Source organism: Martes martes, assembly GCF_963455335.1.
Source record: "Martes martes genome assembly, chromosome: 15".
NCBI lineage: Eukaryota > Metazoa > Chordata > Mammalia > Carnivora > Mustelidae > Martes > Martes martes.
The window spans coordinates 27,543,348-27,566,073 of NC_137903.1; the positions used below are offsets into that span (position 1 = coordinate 27,543,348).

The 22,726-nt window shown below is 55.1% G+C and overlaps 1 protein-coding gene across 1 annotated transcript; it reads left to right on the top strand.

Annotated features, from left to right (window-relative positions):
- Nucleotides 1–13,653: 13,653 nt before the first annotated feature.
- On the top strand, nucleotides 13,654–22,006 carry SYT2 (synaptotagmin 2; the record flags this gene model as incomplete). Its single annotated transcript, XM_080825197.1, has 8 exons — nucleotides 13,654–13,831; nucleotides 14,787–14,953; nucleotides 16,230–16,349; nucleotides 16,822–16,989; nucleotides 17,359–17,526; nucleotides 18,849–18,966; nucleotides 19,930–20,063; nucleotides 21,800–22,006. The coding sequence occupies 8 exons, from the start codon at nucleotides 13,654–13,656 to the stop codon at nucleotides 22,004–22,006; spliced, it is 1,260 nt and encodes a 419-aa protein (XP_080681323.1).
- Nucleotides 22,007–22,726: the final 720 nt, after the last annotated feature.

The following is a 22,726-nucleotide window of genomic DNA, read 5'->3' on the forward strand; positions in this document are numbered from 1 at the left end:
GTGGTCCGACGCCCATGTTCTCCTCACTGCGCTGGCTCCCCTCCCCTCGTGCTGCTCATGCTCAGAGGTCAAGGTCTCCAAGCATCTTGGAAGGTCACGAGACCACCCAGGGAGGCGCAGAGGCACTTTCCAGAGAGTGGAAGGAAGTGGGGAGACACCAGGTCCCCCCATGCCTCCGTCGGGTCCCGTACCTCAGGCCACCTGAGGAAGCAGAGGATCCCCTCGCCTGGGGACCGATGAGAGGTGACAGGATTGCTGCAGTGGGGCTGGGGGCCTGTGGTCTCCCCCACCCCCAGGGCTCTGTGGCTTTGCAAGGTGCCCCACGCTGGGGTCTGTCCCGCTTGCCATCCAAGTACAGGGTCTTCCCATGTCACCCCAAGTCCTGGATAAGGGTGTGATCTGGGACCACCCCCCCCAATTTTCTCTTCCTAGGGCTTCTCACACTCCTCTATGTGGCTGCGTGACACACACATTTACTCGCTTGTTTACACACATGTTCACAGTGCCGTGCACACGTCTTAGCACAGTGGCACATGGTGTCACATACAGAGCCTCGCCGGAACCTCTGCCCTTCACTGTCCTGGTCCTTCGGTGGCTGCTGTCGCTTGGCTGGGCTGGGCCTGAGGGGTGCCAAGCCTCCCTTGTCTCCCAGCGGCTGCCAGCACACGCCACGGAGCCGCAGTGCTGCTCCATCACGCGGCTAATGGGGCTTCCACCATTCACCCACCTCCTCCTTTCTGGGCTGTGAGCGTTGACTGGGGCCTAGGAATCTGTGAGCCTGAGCAGGGCTGGGGGGCCTCATCCATGCCCCCCCAGGTGGAGATGGAGATGGAGATGGGGCCGGTCGGCTGCAGCCTCCTGGCAGACAGTGGGGGCACCACCGGGGTCCCCATCAGCCAGGCCGCCGGGGAGGAGGCTCCTGGGGTCTCTCACTTCCTCCTCAGAGCCACCTAGGGCCCCTGCCACCTTGCTCCGGCTTCCTGCTCCTGCCTGCTCCTTCCTTCCCCAACCACCCACACTACCCTCCCCACACACACATCACACACTCACGTTCACACGCTCGCCCCCTCCGACACGCTCATAAACTCATCCCACGCACCGGCCCGCACTGCCACACGCACACACTCAAATTCAAAGACCTTTGCTTGCAACCCAGCCTCTAACCCCCGGTCCCTTATCGGGGCAGCGCTGAGCAGAGCTGGTGTGTTCAAAGCTCGTAACGTTTAGTCAGGAAGAAGATGCATCAATTTTTAACGGTTTTTAGCTCAAAATGAAGATGTGCATTTGGCATACGGGGTAACAGGGCCGTGCTGGGAAGTGCGGAGCCGTTCACGTGGCAGAGCAGGGAGCCCGTCGACTGGCGTCAGGTAATCACTACTAAGCCATCAGGTTCCTCTTCCGAAACCAGTGCTTCCCCACGTGCTACAGGAAGTGGCTCTCCTGGGCACCTTTGACAAGGGCACAGCCCCCTCCCTGCCCCGTACACTGAGGCTCCATGACATTTGGGGGTCAGGCCTCTGTACCTCCACTGCACCAGGCAGCCTGGGGGACGTGCATCCCCAAGCTGCCATGTATCCCCACTCGGTCAGTGTCCCCCAGCCTTCCTAGCCCGTTCCCAAGCATCCTGATACCCAGCCCTTGGAAGCCCTTTCCTCTGCCCCAGGAGAGCTGTCTGTGGGTCTGGGAGACATTGCCAGGTGCCAGGCAGCGGGGCTCTGAACCAAGACCCATGATTCTGAGTCTTGGGAGAAGGGGGAGGGAAAGCAGCAGGTCCAGGGGTAGAGGGACCCTTTAGACTGGTGGCGCGGGAGCCCCCAATGGCTGCTCTGCACAGGCCAGCGGCTGGCGGGGCAGCCGGGGGAGGTGACTCAGCAGCTTCTCTGCTGGAGTGTGCGGGGCTGCCTTCTTGCTCTGAGGAAGTCTGGACCCCGGCCCCTCTCACCACCGCCCAGGGGGTGGGTGGGCGCTCCTCCGTCCTGGTCCCAGCTGTGGTCCTGGCTAGGGTGGCAGAGGGATGCGGGTCCCGGGGCCTGGCTGGACTGGGTCATCCCTGCCCCCCCGACCCCCCCTGCACCCTGCTTTCCTGTGGGCTGCTGGGGGTGGGGCAGGGGCGACAAAGAGTGGGGAGTCAAGAACACGACTGCTCCTGCCGCTCTGTGCTCTGCTTTGCTGCTTGTGTGAGGTGAGAACTCACATCCCTTGGGGGGCAGTTTCCTTATTTTTCAGACAAGGGGTTTGGACTGTGTTGTCTGCTGGGTTTCCTCAGCTCCTCCTCATCTGTGATGAGTCTAGGTCCCGGGACAGCCGCCGCCCTGCGCCAGGTGTGCGGCCTTCCCCTTGGGCACCATCGGGCAGCCGAGCAGGGATGGTTAACTTAGCGAGGTGCCAGGGGAGGCTCCGGAGGGACTCAGCCCCGCTCACCACCCCCATCTGTCCTGGGCCTCTTCTCAGGTGGCCTAGGATTTGCTGACCTCAGCCTAGATGCAAAAGAAGGGAAAGGAGTGTGGAGTGTTGCAGCAGGAGGGATTGAAGTTAGACCCTGGGAAGGACTTTCTAGCTCCCTAGGACCCTGTGGTGGGTCCACAGCAGGCTCTGCTTCTATAGTGAAGCCGTGGCGACCTTGCTGCCAAGTTGCGGGATGTGTGGCTTGTCCCAGGCCTCACTACACAAGGAACTCGCAGAGATGGCTCATGTCTTTCCAAAATGAGCTAGAAAAGTAATTAGTTGAAACTTTATCCTCTTCTTCCCCAGACCAAATGAGGGATTGGAGCATTGGTTCAAAAAAATAAAGAAAGTAACTTATCCTGAAGTATTGATCTTTTTAGCCTGCTGGCTTTGGTGAGAGGCACCTTGCTGGTTGTGTATTTCCATCTCCTTACCGTGGTTTCTGCACATACAACCCGAGGAGACATTAAATACGTTGTATCCAGTTAGCGCCCCATGATCTGGGCCTGAGTGTGATAATCCACAGGTGTGCAGAGTCCGCAGATCATACTGCACAGGTTTGAGTTGGCAGTTGGTGAGTGTGTGTGTGCGTGCGCACACATGCACGCTCCTGTGCTTTGGGTGGGAGGTGGGGATCAAATGTACTCAGCTTTGATGTGGGGTCAGAGTTTGATTTTGAAGGGAGTCTCATCAGGGAGGACACCCTGGGGGTCCAGGGGCCCGTTGGAGAAGCGTGTGGGGCCTCAGAGCTGCTGATGCTTTCTAGGGCAGAGGAGAAGCAGGGTGAGGGAGCAGGGTGGGCTCTGGGCAGGGGAGGCAGGGGAAGTCTCTATGGTGATCCTGGGTCAGCTACACAAGTCCCCTCCTTTGTGCCGTCTTTTGCAAGGCTGGGGACGGGGCTCCTGGTTCTGAAGCCCCCTGGGGCTGGGGAGGGGATAGGCAGATTTATCTGTGTGCTTCAAAACCTAAGCACCATAGCAGGGTGCACCGTGGTCTATCTGCCAACTATTCCTTCCCAACTCCCCTCCCCTGAAGCAGTGACAACACGTGTCACCAACTCCCTCTGCATCTTTCCAGAAGCAGTCTCTGATACATAAGCCCATATCTACACACGTCTCCTCCTCCCCCCCACCGATATTATGCTTACCCTCGTGCATATTCATTTTTTGATTAACATTCTCTTGAGGTCGTTCCATATCTGCACCCAAATATTGAAGCCCTGGGGCAGGTTAACCTCCCTCCTGCATCTGGTGACCACAAGCTGAGCAAAGACCCTAAAAGCAGAGCATTCGAGAGCTGCTGTGGGTGTTGAGTGGGTGCGAGGCTGGCTCATGCCACCTTCTGCCTCTTGTCTGACCCCCTTCCATCCTGTTGGACAGGTTGTGGTCAAGGGCGTCTTAGATAACAAGGATCGCAGCTGAGCTGGGAGAGCCTCTAGCTCATGAGGAGATCGCCTCCAGGGCCTGTTGTTTCTGCTTGCTGGGAGGGCTCTCTGGAGAAGGGGGCAGCCCTCCTTGTCTTGCTGTACCCCAGGGCTCTCTGCTCATATGACCTGCTTAACCCCAATGGGCTATCCTGTTTCCTCCCCTGCTCCAAGCACTTCCTCAGGTTTGTCCTACGTGACAGAGAGATAGATGGGTAAGATAAGGAATAAGTCAACCAGGTTGTTACTGGGTCCCTACACTGCCCCCCAGCCCCCAACGGCAGGCCAGATGTGCCTGCTCAGCCTGCCAGAGGGGGCCAGAGGCACCAGTCTAGTGCTCAGAGATCCTAGCGTGGTTCTGAGTGTGCAAGGACTTTTAGAACACCTGTACCACCTCACCTGGCCCTGCCCACCCAAGCCTGCCTCCCCTCTTTGCTTTTCTCCGGGAGAGTGCAGGGGTGGGGGAGGAGGGGAAGCTGGTGACCCAGAGGCCCAACTGACTACCCCTGAGGTGGGAAGCCGAGGCCAGAGTGCTGAGGACTCAGACCGTCACAGGAGCTGAGTGGCCATCCTGGACAGATAGACAGACGGATGGCAGCCAGTGGGCTGGGGGCAGAAGGGAATACCTGCGGGGGTTCTCCATCCACCCAGCTACCTAGCTCTGCTCCACCCCTGCTCCTGGGGCTTCTTTTCCCACTGTTGGAGACTACCCCCGTCCTGAGTTTCTGCTGCGCCCCTCCCCCCGATGCCACCCCGGGGTGAGGGGTACAGGAGTGGGAGAGTAGGAGAGGCCTCAGGCAGACCTGGGCTCCAGTCATGATGCTGACTATGGGGCCGGCACTTAGCTGAGCGGAATTTGCCGTATCTCTGATGACCGTGCCCTCCCAGGCGGATTCATGGAGAACAAGACCGGAGACCTGACTGCTCAGTCCTTCCTGCCTGCCTTTCCTCCAGCAGCCTGCGGGGGGCGCTGTCGCAGAGCCTTCAAGGCTTATTTGACTTCAAGGCACTGGTCTTGAACTTTCAACTTCCCCTGACAAGTCTCTCTGAAGTCTTAGAACCTCAGTTCCCACAGGGTGGCCCCTGAGCTCCTGTGTCAGGGTGATCCAGGGCGCTTGCGGCTGCTCAGGGGTTCCTGGGTCGCACTTCCACCCCGCTGAGCCAGGCTTTGAGGGCTTGGGCTGTCGGGGGGGCGGGGTGTGGGTCTGCAAAAGCTTCCCAGGGTCTCCCCAGGAATGAGACTCTCCCCCATCCCTTCCCCTGTCTGTCTGCTCCTGGCTGGGTCTCCTGGGGAGCCTCCTTGCCCCCCACTGTCAGACCTTGACCCCGACCCTGCAGGCCCAGAGTGGGCACCTCCACCCAGCCCCCAGCCCGTCTCCCAGGTGTCCCGGTGTTGGTGTCACAGCACCTTGCAGCCCTCCCTGCTTGATGGTGCCATTTCATGCTTCCCCGCTCTGGCAATTCTCACCAGACACAGGAGTTCACTCCGTTCTGGGAGCCCCCAGAGCCTCTAATCATTTATCATCCTCAACCCTTCCAGCTGGCTGCCTTCCCCAGGACTGCAGCCTGAGCCACGGGGGAGGCCACGGCAGCTATAAATCCCTGAGGATTGGACTTTTCCTCTTTTTCTGTGCTTGTCTCTGCCTCTGCTCAGACCCTGGAAGCCTAGAGTGGGGAAGAGCCCTGGAGACGAAGGAGGTGACTCTGCTGGGAGGGAAGGAGCACTGGATGGGGCTCCAGAAGATTCTGCTCCCAGCACTGCCAACAACATGGGCTGTGTGCCCTTGGACAAGTGACTTCACCTCTCTGGGCCTCTATTTTCCATAGGACTGTTGGGAACTGGTGCCCAGTCTTCAACCTCTTGTTTCCTTAGCTTCTGGTGGAATAAGTAGGGAAGAAAACACTGACCCCTTAGGCTTACCCAAGAGGGAACATAAAACCTCGTTGTTTTTAGAAATGCATACGTGCTCTAGAAATGGTTGGTGATGTCACAAGCATTCACAACTGGGTGAGTTCTAGGAGGCACTGCGGACATGAAAGGCATGGGACTCATCCATTCCTGACAGATGGTTAGGAGGGCCTACTATGTACTAGTCAGACATCCCTGTATTCATTAATCTTCAAGTCTGGGGAGTGGAGACACAGATAAAATGATAAAATACAGCATGTGTGGGTTGGTGATAAGTGCTGTAGAGAAAAAAAGTGGAGGGAGGAAGTGCCAGAGGCTGGTGGGGTTTGCACTTTCAAAAACGGTCATCAGGGTCGCCTGGGTGGCTCAGTGGGTTGAGGCCTCTGCCTTCGGCTCGGGTCATGATCCCAGGGTCCTGAGATCGAGCCCCACATCGGGCTTTTTGCTCTGCGGGGAGCCTGCTTTCCGCCCCCCCCCCCCGCCTGCCTCTCTGCCTGCTTGTGATCTCTGTCTGTCAAATAAATAAATAAAATCTTAAAAAAAAACAACAACGAACGTTCATCACAGATGACCTCGCTGAGCTGAAAACATAGCCATGTGGAAACCTGCAGGGAACAGTGTTTCAGGCTGAGGGAACAGTAGGTGCCAAGGTTCTGAGTTAAGAGTGTGCTTGGCATGCATGAAGATCTGGAAGGAGGCCAGCGAGGCAGAGGGAGGGAAAGAGGAGAGCCGGGGCGGTGGGGGCGGTGTGTGGAGGTGGGGGAGGAGCGAGGAGCTCCGTGTGCAGGGCCTTGATGCTGTTGGGAGGACGGGGTACTCTGAGGGGGAAAAAGCCACTGTAAGTGTTTTGTTTTTGTAAGAGGATCCCTCTGCCTGCTGGGCTGACAGACTAGAGATAGACAGGAGGGAAAGTAGGGAGCCTACCATCCTCCTTGTCCTGACAGAAAGGCCCCCTGAGGGGTCCCTGGTGGCTCAGTTGGTTGAGCATCAGCCTTCAGCTCAGATCATGATCCCAGGGTCTTGGGATCGAGCCCCGCATGGGAGGGGGGGTCATACGGGGAAAGAAAGAAAGAAAAACACCCTGGGAAGAGCAGGCCTGGGAGGGCTCTGGGGCAGGGCAGAGAGGCATGAAGCCTCTAGAGGGCACCCTGGGATTATGGGGTGGTGGGGAGAGGGCTTGGGAGAGTGAGGGAGGAGATAAGAGTCATTGAGTCACTTCAGAGGGAGTGACTCTAGAGGGGAAATGGAAATGCAGCCCAAAGAGCAGCCTTGGAAAGAGGAGAAGCACTTGTCAGTGTTCTGGGCAGGCGCAGGGCCCTGGAAAGCGCTCGCACCAGCCCATTTAATCCTAGCTTAGACTAAAGGCACGAGGACCGCCAGGTCTGTTTGACAGTGAAGCCGTCTCATGCTCAGGGAGGTCAAAGAAACCAGCCAGGGTCAGACAGCTCCTCTGGGAATGTGCCCGACTCCATGGCAGGGGCCTGGCTGCCAAGGGAGAGGAAGGGTGGGCAGCCCCCAGAACTGTGCACACCCCCACTTACCTGTCTTGTCACACACACGCACACATGGGTGCACGCACACTGAACCCAGCCTGGGGACTACTGGAGCAGTCAGATGGAGTCTTTAACATGCTTCTGGAAAGAGCCCCGCCAGCAGAGTCAGGCAGTGGTGCTCCCCATGTCTGGGGAAGGAGGGGCTCCGGTGTCATCTGTGAGATGACGTAACGTGCCCAGTGATCTAAGAGTCTGTGTCCTGCTCACTCACTGTTCCAGTCACGTATCAGATGTTTACTGAATGTCTGTCATATGTCAGACGCTGTGGTATCTGCGAGGGCACAGTTGGCAAAGTTTCTCTTAAAGGACCAGAGAGTAGAGACTGTAGGCTTTTCGGGCCATCCAGGCTCTGCCACAACCACAGCCAGAGGGATCGTGTGAACGGATGAGTGTGACCGTGTTCCAATAAAACTTTATTTACAAAGATTAGGCAGTGGGCTCGGTGTGACCCGAGGGCCAGAGTTTAACAAACCCTGCCCCAGAGCTACAGGGATGAGCAAAACAAGCGTGGTCTCTGCTTAAATAGTCACAGGCCACGTAAGGGCTGGGAGAGTGAAGACGGAGCCACGGACGCATAGCAGGCCTTGATCTGGGGGGGGGGAGGGTGGCGGCAGGAGCCGTGGGAGTGGTTGGGGAGGCTTTCTCGAGGAGGTGCCATCTGAGCTGGGCTGAGAGGGGTGCGCAGGCCTTAGCTCCGTGAAGTTGGGGAGTGGGGGCACAGCGGGTGCAAAGGCCCTGTAGAGTGTGTGTGTCGGGGGGCGGTGCATGTGTATTAGAGGAAACAGCAGAGGGCAGGTGTGGTTGGTGTTAGAGACTGGGGAGGGGAAGAGGAGATGAAGTGGATACAGAACAGGACGGCCTCATAGGCCACGTTTGGGATGGCGGCTTGTGCCCCTGGGATGGCTTTTAACCATAGTGATGTGGTCAGATTCATGTTTTATGAAGGATGCTTCGGTGGCACCTGCAGAACTGATTGGAGGTGAGCGAGAGGAAATACAGGGGACGGAGGGTCTGTGTCAAGGGCCCAGCTGGACCTCTGGGCCTCGGAGCTCAGAAGTAAGGTGGGTTGTGACAGCCGTTGGAATGGGGATGTGGCCGAGGCCAGGGTGTGCCAGAGGTCACCTGAGGGGACCCTAGGTCTGAGAACAGAAAGCTTGAGGGCAAACCTTGAGGCAATGGATGGAGTCCGAATTACGATGAAAATCAGGGAGTGGTGGGGGTGAACACGAGGGAGGTCAAGTATGACCAAATGAAAGGTTCTGCTGGGCTCAGTGACCTTGCGGTCACCTGTGGCTAGGCAGAGGGCCACATCAGTGGAGTGATGGGTCAGAAGCCACGGAGGGGGCACTGAAGGGAGGGGGGGCGAGGAAACAGAGACCATGTGGTAGGTGTGACCCTGAGGGGAGGGGGAGACTGAGGCATCTGAATGAGGAGGGGCAGGGAGGGTCTTCATTGCTTGGTTGGTGGTATTTTAAAATGGGAAAAATCCAGCACACGGAACCCCTTCTTTTTCTTCTCTTTTCTTCTTTTCTCTTCTTCTTCTTCCATCCTTCCTTCTTTCCTCTCTCTCTCTTTCTTTCTTTCTTCCTCCCTTTCTCCCTTTCTTTCTCTTTCTTCTCTCTCTCTCTCTCTCTCTTTCTTTCAGGATTTATTCACTTATGATTGAGAGAGAGCGAGCAAGTAAGCAGGGGGGAGGCAGAGAGAGAGACTCTCCAGCAGGGCCTGACAAGGGCTCCGTCTCACAACCCTCAGGTCATGACCTGAGCAGAAATCAAGAGTCGAATGCTTAACTGACTGAGCCACCCAGGCACCCCAGAGAGGGAACTTTTCTTATGCCCAGCCTTGCCCTGTTCCCATTTTTGTTTTGTCTTGTTTGTTTCTGTTATTTGCACATTGTATTTGTTTCTTATCCCTCACCAATGCAGTGGTGCTACCAATGCAGTGGTGGCTCAAATGACAACATCCACTGTTGTAAAATAATTCCTGAGCCTACAAATAACTTTTCTTACTAGTGTATCCTCTACCATTGAAGAGGTTGCATGGTCCAGAGGAAAGTAGGATTGGGCAGGCATTAGGAGACCTGGTGACCAGTCCCCGTAGGCTATGAGTCAACTAGATCTGAACGAACTGGTTGAGCAGGAAAGGTTGGGCTAAGGAAGACCACGGATCAAGACGGTGTCCTGAGAAGGTCAGAGGTCCTCCGACCGAGATGGAGGGCCTGGTCTTCAACAGGAGGAAAGTACTCAGCCGAAACAGGCCATCATGAGGAGAGGGTAGGTGGCTTGGCCTCTGGTGGGGCGTTCTCAGATTTCTTTCAATGGCTTCTAATAATAGGCCAGGTGTTGGGGCCATGGAAATAGAAGGGTCACGTGGCCATGTCCATTGCGAAGGGAGGTGGAGTGAGTTGATGGGGTGTGTGAAGGTTTCCATGTTGAGCATCCGGGGGGCACCCAGCTGCCTTCATGCGGGCTGCCCACCCGTGGTGCTCTGTGGTCTGGGGGGCAGCGGAGAGGACACGCTGATAGTGCAGGTCTTAGCTCTGATTGCCATAACAAAATACCATAAACCAGGAGGCTTATCCATGACAGAACTGTCTTTGTCACAGCTCTGAAGGCTGGGACGTCTGAGATTGGGGTTCCAGCATGGCTGGGTTCCGGTGACGGCTCTCCTGCAGGCTGCAGACCGCAGACATCTGGCTCCCCACATGGCTGAAGGAGCTCTGGCCTCTGCTTCTCCTGCCCTAACCCCATCCCGGAGGCTCCACCGGATCACCTAAATGCCTCCCAGACCCTGCCTCCTAATGTCATGACGTTGAGCATGACATCTCAACATAGGAGTTTGGGGGGGAGGGGACAAAAACACTCAGACCCCCCGGGGGAGGGGATTTCTCCAGGTGGTGTTTAGCCTGGCGGGCGTTGAAAAGGCAGAGAAGGGGAGGGGATGTAGGGAGTTAGGGAGAAAGTTATTGGCGTGATGGACCACGCTGGGAGATGAAGACAGGAGGGGCTGACGGTGCCTCAGGGAGGTCAAGGAGCTTTCTGGAGGAACAGCAGGCTAGGCTGGGGGAAAGTAAGTGCGAAGGCTGTGAGTCAGGTTGGTGAGCCTGTGACCTGCAGCCAGAAGGCCATTGCGGCAGGAACAGAGGGGCTGAGAGCAGGGGAGTTAGGAAATGCTCCAGGGAGCCAGCCAGGGGCCAGAGGCCAGGCCAAACAGAGATTTTATCTAAGTGTGATGAGAGGCCATTGGAGAGTTTCAAACACATGGTCTGGCTGCCGCGTGATTAGACTGAGCAGAGGAGAGGGGGAAGCTTCCAGACAGGTGGCTACCGTGGGACTCCAGGTGGAGAAGTGGAAAGTGGTCGAACTTGGAAACCACTGCGAGCGGAGCTGACGAGTTTGCACACCCGCTGTGGGGGTGACGGCGGGCGAGGAGCTCAGGATAACTCTAGAAAGTGACGTATCTAGAAAGTAGCACTTTCTAGATGTGTAGCTGAGCAGGTGGGCCCTGAATCCGCCCCATCCATCTCCTTGCGCCTGCCCCTACCCCTGCCCCTGCCTTGTGTCAAGAGCCATCTTCTCCAGCATCTCCGTTATTCCCTTGCTTAGCTGGGCAGTTTTGTTTTCATGCTTTTTGGCCAGAAGTGGATTTAAAAGGGCATTCCAGGCTCCGGGCCCTGGAGAAGCCACTGCTCTGTGCTGCGGCCTTATTAACAGCCCCCACGTAACCTCCAAGCCACTGTTGTCATTCCCCTGTGGGGATTGCCCAAGAACACTGGAGAGTCTTTCGTGGGAACTTGGGGATGACATGACATCCATTATTGGCTGTTTTAAACTCTTTCCCCTTCCCTCTGGAGTCAGGGTGACTTCTAGGCTTTTACTCACTGGCGCCAAAGTGCAGTTTTCAAAATGTAAATTTGTACACATTACCTGCATCCTTATAACCCTCTGACGACTTCCCATTACTCTTTGGGTGAAGACAAAGTCTTTGCTGTGGCCTGTGAGGGTCTGTGCCTGGGCCTCCCCGGCCTGCTGTTCCGGCCCATCTTGACTCAGGCTCCCTCCACACTGGTCTTCCTTCAGGTTCTGCACTCAGCACACTGCTTCCTGCCTCTGGGCCTTTGCACATGCTGTCCTGTCTGTTCAGGCTGCTCCTTCCTCTCCTCCTCACTTGGATATTTCCTGCTATTCTCAGGTCTTGGTCAGTTCCTCAGGAAAGCATTTTTTCTCTCCCAGATTAGGTCAGATGTACCCCATTATAAACTCATACCACCAAGTATCACTGCTTGTGGCATTTCTCAGAATTACACTTTTATTTTCACTTAGAATGAATGAATGAATGGTTCTCATATTTGTCCTCTCTAGGGCATCCCCTGTGTTCCTACTCTGGTCTGGATCCACGTTGTCTCTGTCTGGTCTGTGGAACTAGCCCTCTGCTGGCCCCCAGCCCCAGCCTCACTTCCTCCAGTGCCTGTGGAGCTGTCTTCCCAAAGCCCCACTTTTAACAGAGCGGGTCACTCCTCTGCCTTAAATGAATGCCACCAGAGTAATATTTTTACCAGCAAAAACTTGGAAACCATCTTAATGTCTAATAGTGCAATGGTTAAGCAAATACGAGACTTCCACGGAATGGGGTGCTATCTACTTATTTAATAATAAAGGAAGATGTTAATGACAAGAGAAAAGGTTGGGGGCGCCTTAGTGTCTTAGTCTGTTAAACATCTAATAACTCTTCATTTTGGCTCAGGTCACGATCTCAGGGTCCTGGGATCAAGCTTCACATCAGGCTCTGAATTTGGCGGGGAGTTCGCTTCTCTCTCTTTGCCCCTTCCCCCACTCGCCTGTGCACGTGCTCTTTTTCTCTCTAAGATAAATAAATAAATCTTTTTTTAAAAAGATAGAGAAAAGGCTTATGATAAAATTATATATTAAAAAAAGCAAAATGGGGTGCTTGGGTGGCTCAGTGGGTTAAGCCTCTGTCTTGAGCTCAGGTCATGATCTCAGGGTCCTGGGATTGAGCCCCACATCGGGCGCTCTGCTCGGCGGGGGGCCTGCTTCCCCCTCTCTCTCTGCCTGCCTCTCCGCCTACTGGTGATCTCTCTCTCTCTCTCTCTGTCAAATAAATAAATAAAAATCTTTTAAAAAGTCAGGGTCATGAATAAAATAAAAGTTAAAAAAATTTAAAAAGCAAAATGCTGAATTACACGTAGTATGGTCTCAACAAGTCAAACACACCCAGAAAAACTTACAAAATGCTGCAAAATGCAAACCTGAGTTCTTTCTGGGTGGTCAAATTATGGGAAGCTTCTCTTTCAGTCTCTTGCCCTCTGTTTTCTAGAGATGCTGATGTAGACTGAGGGCAGGGATGGTGACAGCAGGAATTTGATAGGAACGGGCAGGAATCTAGGCAGAACGAGGTCATGGAAGAAGTTAAGGAGAAAACAGGCTCAAGAAGAAGTCTTCCATAGCATAACCTTGCCTCCTTCCTAGAGTTGTGTGTTTGGATTTAAATGAGGTATGTGAAAGTGATAAGGTTTACAGGCTTTGGAGTCAGGCCAACCGGTTCATACATCAGTCTCAGAACTTACCAGCTAAATGACCTTGGGAAAACTGGCTGACCTCTCTGAGCCTCCATTTCCACATCTGTTAAATGGGAATAATAATCAAACATTAGGCTATTGGGTCATGATCCTGGAGTCCCGGGATTGAGTTCCACATCGGGCTCCCTGCTCAGTGGGGAGTCTGCTTCTTCCTCTGCTCCTCCCCTTGCCCCGCTCTCCCCCTGGCTTGTGTTCTTTCTCTCTCTCTCTCAAATAAATAAATAAAATAAAAATCTTTAAAAGAATTGGGGCACCTGGGTGGCTCAGTCGGTTAAGTGGCTGCCTTTGGCTCAGGTCATGGTCCTGGAGTTCCAGGATTGAGTCCCACATAGGGCTCCCTGCTCAGTGGGGAGACTGCTTCTCCTTCTGCTCCTCCCCCTGACTTGTGTATTCTCTCAATCTCTGTCTCTCAAATAAATAAATAGAGCAAAAATTATTTTTAAAAAATTAGGCAATTGTTTGGATTAGTTGAGGTCATGCATGGAAATACTTTGCACCATGCCTGACTCATATACATCATAACTTGATGATGACTATTATTGTTTTTGTTTTACCATAGTTGTTAATATTACAGGAAATATCTTTGAATTATAAAGTGATTATTATGAATAGTCTCACCTTTGAAAGAATTTTTCCGGTCCTTTGGGTAGAGCTTTCTGTAATCAGACCCCTGGGACATTCATCTGCTCCTGGTCCCCTCTCATCTGCAGTGATCTCCTCTGCCACCATGAGGAACATCTTCAAGAGGAACCAGGAGCCCATTGTGGCTCCTGCCACTACCACCGCTACAATATCAACTGGACTCTTAGATAACTCTACCGAGAGCGGGGGCGCTGGGGAGAGTAAGGAGGACGTGTTTACCACGATAAAGGACAAATTCTTCAATGAGATCCAGAAGATCCCCTGTGAGTGTCGCAGGGCGCTGAGAGGGTGGGATGAGGCTAGGGTTAGTGAAAGGCCTTGTGGGCAGGGCAGGGTGGGGAAGAGTGGGGAGTGCCAGTGGGACGAAATTGGCTGCATGTTTGGATTTCGGGATGGGTTATTTGGGGAGTCCCTTCAGGAATGGGGGAGAGTGTGGTCTGGCACTAATAAAGGGAAAAAGGGTTTTATAAGCCCCAGTCTCCCGGGGGAAAAAAAAACCTCTTAAAATTTAGAAAATTATCAAAATTTGAAACCAAAGGAAGATGAAAAATCACAAAACGGAAGTTATTATTGAGGTTTTCCAGTCACATTTTGAAACTGCGTTAGTGTGGAAGACAGAAAATACCTCCCCTCATCTCCCATTGCTTTCTGAATTCTTGGCAAAGGCTATATAGGATCACCAGAGATGAAGGGAAGCAGCCCCCACCTGTGGGAGAGGGCGCTTCAGGACCACGGAGAGCAGTCCAGGACTCGCGAGTTCTGCCAAGTCGCGCCTTCTAGGTCCTAAAGGAGCTTGTCCTGCTTTTTCTGGGGCAGCTGTCTCAAGACTGTGCATAGGCAGTGGGTTGGAGGGGCTCTTCCTATACCTGGTCCAATAAGAACCATCCCATTCTCTCCACTATAAGCCAGTTTTCCATAGATCAAAGGAGTCAAAACTCAACAGAGCCAAGTTGATGTTCTTCCTCGTATATACCTGGCTGCTGTCTCTGAGGGAGCTATACCACAAGGGCCATAGGCTAAGGAGAGAGGAGGGTATTAATGAAAAGACACACAAAAAGGATATGCAACTTCTATGTCAATCACTCGTGAGTGTGTGGTTCGCAAAGGTGGAGTGTGGGCATCGGAGTTCATAGTCTCCACCCCTTCTAGCCAGTGCTCTGGGATCAGGGGCTGTAAGGCAGAGCGCGGCTGACTTCGGGGTCTTCTTTGTGCGGGCAGTACCACCCTGGGCACTGATCGCCATTGCCGTGGTCGCGGGCCTCCTGCTTCTCACCTGCTGCTTCTGTATCTGCAAGAAGTGCTGCTGTAAGAAGAAGAAGAACAAGAAGGAGAAAGGCAAAGGCATGAAGAACGCCATGAACATGAAGGACATGAAAGGGGGTCAGGTAGGACAAGGCAGGGGTGGGAGGAACGGAGAGGGGCCCAGGCCAGCCATTCCAGATTCTAGAAGGTAAAACAAAGGCTTCTGGGCTCTACAGCCAAAACAGCTCCCTTTCTTAGAACTCCACACGCCCCGAACCCCTGTGCCTATTGGCTACATCGCGAGTGAACTGTTGTCTGCCCATCAGCTGGTGGGAAGGGGGGGCTTAGTCACATGTTAGCACGGACTCATCCTTGAAAACACAGAGGATGAGAACAATATATTGACCCCCAACGAGGCTATGGGACAAAGTGTTGGAAAGAGAAACCCCAACCTGCCAAGAAACCACCATTGGAGTGACCCTGTGTTTTCCTGCTGAAGAGACTAGAGTACAAAGTCTTGCTGGAGGGATGGGTGGGGGACCAAATGAGGTAGAAGAATGGTCACAAGGCACCAAGACAGGGCCAAGTGGAATCCATCTCTCACATAATAATTTGGTTTATTTACCCCTGTTTTTTGAAGTTGATTGGCCCTGAGAGGTCCTTTGATAAACTCGTTTCTCCTTTTGAGTTTACAAAGGCCCCTGTATGCTTCACTTTGGCCCACATTTGTTCCTTTGTTCTGGGAGTGTTGAGGGGAAATCTTTTGCTCAAGGAATCAATATGGGGGGTGAAAGGAAGGGCTTGATTTCAAGAAGTCAGCCAGAGATTTAAGCCTTTGAGGGCTTGTGTGTGCTTGTGTATTCCTGCCTGTATGCGTGTGTGTGTGTGTGTGTGTGTGTGTGTGTGTGCGCCCAAAGGAAGCCTGCAGTATACAGTCGAGGGGGGGTGAGGCAAGACTCCAAGAATGATCTGGATGTAGCCCAGCCTGCTCTCACCAGGTGCTTGTGACTTCAGGGGCTGGTCTGAGCTGTAGGATTTTCTCTTACATTCTTTTTTCTTTCCCTTCTCACCTCTGTGGACTCTGCATACTCCTGAATGCCTGGACTGCGCTCCTGGTAAGTCTTACACTGGGGGATGGGGCCTGGGCTCACAGGACTGTGTCTTGCAGGGAGAGGGGCACACCCAAACCAGAGCCGCATCTTCCAGACACAGGCTGGGGTCCTGACGGGCTGCCTGCGGGCTTTGAGGGGTTGTGCAGAAGCAAGTCCCCTAGGGCAGTGCCGCATTCCCACTCCCCGCTCCACACCCAGCTCCGAGTCAGGGTCTGCACAGAGGGGCTGGCTTCCCGCTGGTCCTGCACTGGCCAGGCTCCGTTCTCTCTCCTCTTAACTCGCCCATCCTCTTGCCCAGCCCCCATAGGATGATGACGACGCGGAGACCGGCCTGACTGAGGGAGAGGGTGAAGGAGAGGAAGAGAAGGAGCCAGAGAATCTGGGCAAACTGCAGTTTTCCCTGGATTATGATTTCCAGGCCAACCAGGTATGAGGACCTGGCTGGAGGGTAAAGTGGGGGATGGGGCAGGGGGATGGGGTTTGGGTGGGAAGGGGATAGAAACTCCCTCACACCTCACTCCCTCACACCTCACTCCCTCCTCAGCCCATAGGCATTGCTCCTTTCCATGGAGTGGGGTGGGCTGGACACCATAGGCATGTACCCCAAGACTGCCTTGGCCACCACTGTGCTCTAAAGAAGGTTTCCTGGCTCGGATGGGTTCTGCTGTGAACTTGCCTACCAACCTTGGGCAAAGGTTAACCTCTCAGCTCCGGCTTCCACCGATGTCATGCCAAGTTCTTGGGATGGAGATAGAGATCGGTCTTCCTCTCTAGCACCAGCCTGTTCCCGCCTCCCCAGCTGCCCAGCACTGGAGAAGGGTTGGTGCGTGCTGGGTCTGGGGCCAGGTCTGGTGTTGGAGCAGTCCTGAGACTCAGGGCCCCTCTCGTTCTCTCCACAGCTCACCGTCGGCGTTCTGCAGGCTGCCGAATTGCCCGCCCTGGACATGGGAGGCACCTCAGACCCTTATGTCAAAGTCTTCCTTCTTCCAGACAAGAAGAAGAAATACGAGACCAAAGTCCATCGGAAGACCCTGAATCCTGCCTTCAATGAAACCTTCACCTTCAAGGTGATGCGGCCAGGAAGGATAATGCCAGTTCCCTCCCTGATCCCAATTCCATTTCAGTTCTGCAGACCTTTCCTTGGTCCTTGGCTCAAGCTAAGGCCCTGGAATAAGCTCAGGCTGGAACAATGGCAGGTTGGACTGTGGCCTTATGGGTGAGGTCACTACTCAGGCTCCTGTAGGATGGTGACATCCCACCTTCCCACACACACTCTTCTCCCCTAGACCCCGAAGTCTTCTTTCTGTCTCTACAAACTTGCCGGGAGTCCCGTGGGTTAGGGGGAGTAGAGCTCAGACCCAGGGTCCCGCCCACAGCAGCCCCTGGAGGTGCGTGAGTTGCTTTGACCCCTCTCTGATCCTGCTTGTGCCCTCCAGGTGCCATACCAGGAGCTAGGAGGCAAAACCCTGGTGATGGCCATCTACGACTTTGACCGGTTCTCCAAACACGACATCATTGGAGAGGTAAAGGTGCCTATGAACACCGTGGACCTTGGCCAGCCCATCGAGGAGTGGAGAGACCTGCAGGGCGGGGAGAAGGAGGAGGTGAGAGGAGAGACTGGATGGAAGATGAATGTGGCTGCCCACCTGGGTTGCCACCTACTGACACGACAGGGAGAGGGCAGCCTTTAGAGTGGGTGGGCTGGGTTAGGATCCCAGCTCTGCAGCCAGGGCTGTGTGACCCTGGGTACGTCACTTAATCTCTTTAGATCTGGCTTCTCTCCTGTAGTCTGTCTTTGCAGGCGAGAATTACCTATTTCTGTAATGCCCCTGGCACCCAGTAGACATCTGGCATCTAGTAGGTGCTCAAGTAAAGGAGAACCCCATTGTTATTCTACTCCTAAGGTTCTGCTGTCATTAGGGCCAGGGGGTTCATGAGTTTGTGCCTCAGTTTACCTACAGGGAAAGCCCACGTTTATTATGAAAGTTTCTCAGCATGGGGGCTTGCCCTCCCAGGAACCGCTATGGCACTCAGTCACTTACCCAACATTTATTAAGCACCTTTGTGCCATATACTGTATGCCGAACATTCCATTTTAGCCACCGCTCCTTCCAAGCATCCGTCCTTTGTCTCGGCCAAGCCCCTGCTGTGTGCCCAGTGCAGTACTGGGTGGTAATGGGGGGGAGGCGAGAAGAGACACTTATGACACCCTTCCTTCCCTTGGGGCTCACGCTGTGTGAAGGCAGGCCCAGCACACCTGAGCTGAGAGTGAAGAGGTCAGAATTAGCCCAAGTGGCCCCGTCTCTGAGCACCTCGTCTCTGAGCAGCTCAACTCTGGCCTGGTGTTGGCAGAGCTCTTAGGACCCACCAGCGCTGGGCTCTCCCCCTGCCCCCAGTGCTAAATTGTTGTGGACTTTGTGGAACTCTCACTGGTCACAAGGAACCCCCCACTTATCTATGTGAAAGCATTCTGGGGACAGTCATCCAAGAAAAGGGATGCAAAGTGCTTGGAAGACCACAGATCCTTCTTCAGGCAGAATGGTTGACCCAGAGCGGCCTCAAGGGCAGGAGGAATCAGGGAGGAAGACTTCCGAGACAGTTTCCCAGTGTCCTTGGAAATGAACCCTTTCCAGTGGGGTAGGAGCCGGGCCACACCCCGCACCCTGAGTCTATGATCACCCGCAGCCTGTGCTCTGCTCCTCTCACTCTGGAGGCCATGGCTCCTGCAGCGCCACTCTCAGGGGCTTCGTTGAACTGCAGCAGGAGGCCGGGAGACCTCAGAGATCACAGATATGGGGATGGGGACTGGGGACCGAGAGAGCTGGGGAGGACCACTGTCTCGTCAGTCTCGGCAAGAGGGGGGTGAACCGTGCTAGAAGTGGCGGGATGGCTGAGATGACCCTGAGACCCTGTTCCCCTTGGACAGCCAGAGAAGCTGGGCGACATCTGCACCTCCCTGCGCTATGTGCCCACAGCCGGGAAACTCACTGTCTGCATCTTGGAGGCCAAGAACCTGAAGAAGATGGACGTGGGCGGCCTTTCAGGTACATGCAGGGCTTCTGGATGCCATTGGGTGGCAGCAGCGAGCCGGTCACGGCCCAGAGCCCTCCGTTTCGGCAGTGGTTGGAGGAACTCTTTCCTGCCGTGGGACCCAGAGGCTATGTCTGAGCAGCTGTGGGTCCTGGGGCTGGACCATGGAACAGGAGACGCCTGGCTTTCCCTCCTTTCTCCAAGGGTGCCCTGCCCCCACTCTGAGCTGCCAGGCAGTATGGGATGTGGAGGAAATGATCGGAGTCTTATCTCCCAGATGAGTTAATGACTTCTCCCAGGGAGGTGTAGGAAGCGGATGGGTTGCAGGCCAGAGCTTGCTTCTCTGTCGTGTCACCAACCATCTGGGACACTTCTCCAGGGGAGGCCCTGCCGGCTCTACCTTGGAAGGGGACTGCGGGGTGGGGAGCACTCGGAGTGGGGCTGGCCCATGGCACGGGGTCTGCTGGGACAGGGGAGCATGCTGTCTCTGTCGTGCCTTGCCGGGAATCAGGCTTGGCGGCTGGTCCCCCACTCTGTCACGAACCAGCTGTGAGACGGGGGGCACGTCATTTCCCTTCTGTGGGCCTCAGTTTCTCATCTGCAAGGTCTGGAGGGTTGGATTGAATCGGGGATGACAGATGTGTGTGGTGCCTGTGGCACGCCTCTGTCCCCCCCAAGACAGCAGCACGTGACCCCCTTACTCCTTCCGGATGAAGCCTTACTTAGTCTCAGGAATGGCCCGCATGCAATGCTCCAGGCGGCCACAACCAGTCAGCCCGCGCTGCTCCTCCCAGTTCAGCCTTCTTGTCGTCCCTGAACTAGACACTCACTCTGCTTCTTTGGGACTCAGCCATCTGTGCCTCCGGGCTTGCTGGGCACCTGGCCTTGGCCCAGGGACGCTCTGGGAGGCGAGGGCATTTGGTGGGAGGGTGGGGGACTGAGGAGGCCTCTCCGGGGCCGCGGTTCTCCCTGCGCAGATCCCTACGTGAAGATCCACCTGATGCAGAACGGCAAGAGGCTCAAGAAGAAGAAGACGACGGTGAAGAAGAAGACGCTGAACCCCTACTTCAACGAGTCCTTTAGCTTTGAGATTCCCTTCGAGCAGATTCAGGTGCTCGCGTTTCTGGGCGCGGGGGCCCAGGCGGGTGGAGGTGGCAGGTGTGCCCTCGAGGGGCGTGAGGGAGCTCAGCCACAGACCTGGAGCCGCCTCGATCGGCGGGGAGGGCTCTGGCTCTCACGGTGCCGTCCTGGGGTCTCCTTCCCAGGCCCCCTTCCAGAGTTTTTCTGAGATGAACACGAACTACTCAAAACAATTCTAGCAGTCATCCCTTTAGAACCGGGGGGGGCACCCGAGTGTGTGATGGGCCGGTGAGGTTGAGCTGCCGAGGAGGTGGGCGGCAGCCTCCTCCTGGCCCGGCCACTTCCCGCCCTGGTCATCCTTCCCCGACTTCTGCTGCTCCCTAGATCTGCTCCCAGCTCCCCCCACCACCCCCTTCCTCTCCCCTCTTTCCCTCTATCCTTCCCTTCTCTGCTCTCTCGTTCCTTCCTCCTACCAGCAAGCTCACTAAGTGAGAGACCTGGCATCATCTCAGACCCTCTGCCCTTTTTCTTTCCTTCCTCATTTATCCAACATACTTCGCTGAGCATTCCCTAAGTGCCAGGAACTCGTGAGATGCCGGAGAAACACAGGTGGAGAAGACACAGTCCTCACTGTCGAGGACCTCACAGTCGGGAGGGACCGCAGGAACAGGCCACCGAAACACAGGGAGATGGGGCTTCAGTGTGTGTGACCACAGAGCACGGTGAACAACTCAGCTGAGGCTCCCAGGAGCAAGTTTGGTCCTAAAGGATGAGCCTGAGATGGGGGAGGGGTGGAGGGATTGGGGGTGGGGTGGGGTGGCCAGGCCAGAGGAAGGTACTGATTGTCCCCTCAGTCAGTCCGACTGACCCACCAAGTCCTCTTGATTCTCTCCCCTCAACACCTCTCCAGTCTGGCCTCTGCTTCCATTCCCACTGCCCCACCTTGGTTCAGGCATTCACAACCCCACCCCCCCCAACCCTGCCGCGGCTCCCCAGCCAGGCCCAGCCCCCCTCCAGCGAATCTCCCACCTCAGTGTCAGGGTTCTTTTCTTGAAGTGTCCATGCCACTCCTCTCGGAAGTCTCCGGTTGCTCCCTGCCAGTTGCCTGAAGAATAAAATGCCCATTCCTTGGCTGGGTGCCGCCCCCACCGCTGACCCCGTTTCCACCTCGTTGCTTCTCACACTCTGCCTCAGTGGCTCTGAACTTTGCCTGTTTCCCAGACACCAAGTGCTCCCTTGTCTTTCTGTGCCTTGGCCCGGGCTACTCTTCCTTCCTGGGACCGTCTTCTCTCTCTGCCTAGAGAAGCCCTCAGCCCTCACCTCCTAGTTTCTGTGTCACCTCCTCTGTGAAGCCTTTCCTGACTGACCCGAGGAGGACGGTCACCTGGTCCGAGTTCTCATAGTAGCTTCTGCTTACCTCTCTAGCTTGAACTTTATCACTCTGAGTCGTATGTTTCTGAGTACGTGTCCGCCGCTTTCATTGTGGGTGATGTCTTTTCCCTTTTCCTCAGCCCCCTCCACCCCCAGGCCCTCAACAGTGTCCGGAGCATGGCACGTGCTCAGTAAGTGCCTATTGGTAGAAACAAAGGCTGTTTCCAGAAGGTGCAGTCCCTGCCTATGTGTAGTTTCAGCCTTTTTGGAGCCAGAATGGGAAGCAAGGTGCTCTCCTTGCCGAGCATTGGGAGTAGAGGAGGGAGGAGGAGAAGTTTGGTCACGCGATTGCTCGTTTTCACCTGCCAACTCCTTCCCTCCTTTGTTTCCCCACAGAAAGTCCAGGTGGTGGTCACCGTGCTGGACTATGACAAGCTGGGCAAGAACGAAGCCATTGGCAAGATCTTCGTGGGCAGCAACGCCACGGGCACGGAGCTGCGGCACTGGTCCGACATGCTGGCCAACCCCCGGAGGCCCATCGCCCAGTGGCACTCGCTCAAGCCTGAGGAGGAGGTGGACGCGCTTCTGGGGAAGAACAAGTAGGCAGCAGTGGCCGGGAGCCCGCGCTGTGACAGACACTGACAAGATCCAGAGCTATCAATACCTCAGTTATGCGACCTTAGAGGTTTTCTTTCTCATTTGTTTGTGGTTGTGTCCTTGTTTTTCCTTCCTTCATCTCTTTTTAAAGAACAACTTCGCTCTGAAGGCTGTGTGAGGAGAGTCCCCTAACAGGTGAAAGAGAAGCCTGGCTCTTTTTATCGTCCCAGGAGCTGTCCTTGCTGCATGCCCTGTCACATTTCCCTCTCACTCCTTCAAAGCTTCTCTGAAGCCTCACCCTGAGTGAGGCCCTCTTCTGGCAGAAAGTCTCAGCACTTCCTGTTTTTCGAGTGTTCTGGACCAACAAAATGGCAGCACATCCTGTTTCCTGACAGGAAAGGCAACACAGTGGCCTACGATGTGTGTGTGTGTTTGTGTGCGTGTGTGTGCGTGTGTGTGTTTGAGCATCTCTCTGCATTCCTGGAATGAGCCATGGACAGTGAAGTTGTGTGGGAAGAGAAGGCTCTTCAGGGACTCTGAAATGAAGAGACGTCCACTGTCTAAGTGGGAGATCGGTCAGCTCGTGGAGAGGGCTCAGAATCCTGGCCAGATGCCAGAAACTCCCATACTCCTTGTGGGTGGGTGTGGGAGGCAAGATGTGGAGACTGGATTTGTCCAGAACTAGGACCAAACCCCTGATGCCATCATAGACTTCCTCCTGTCAGG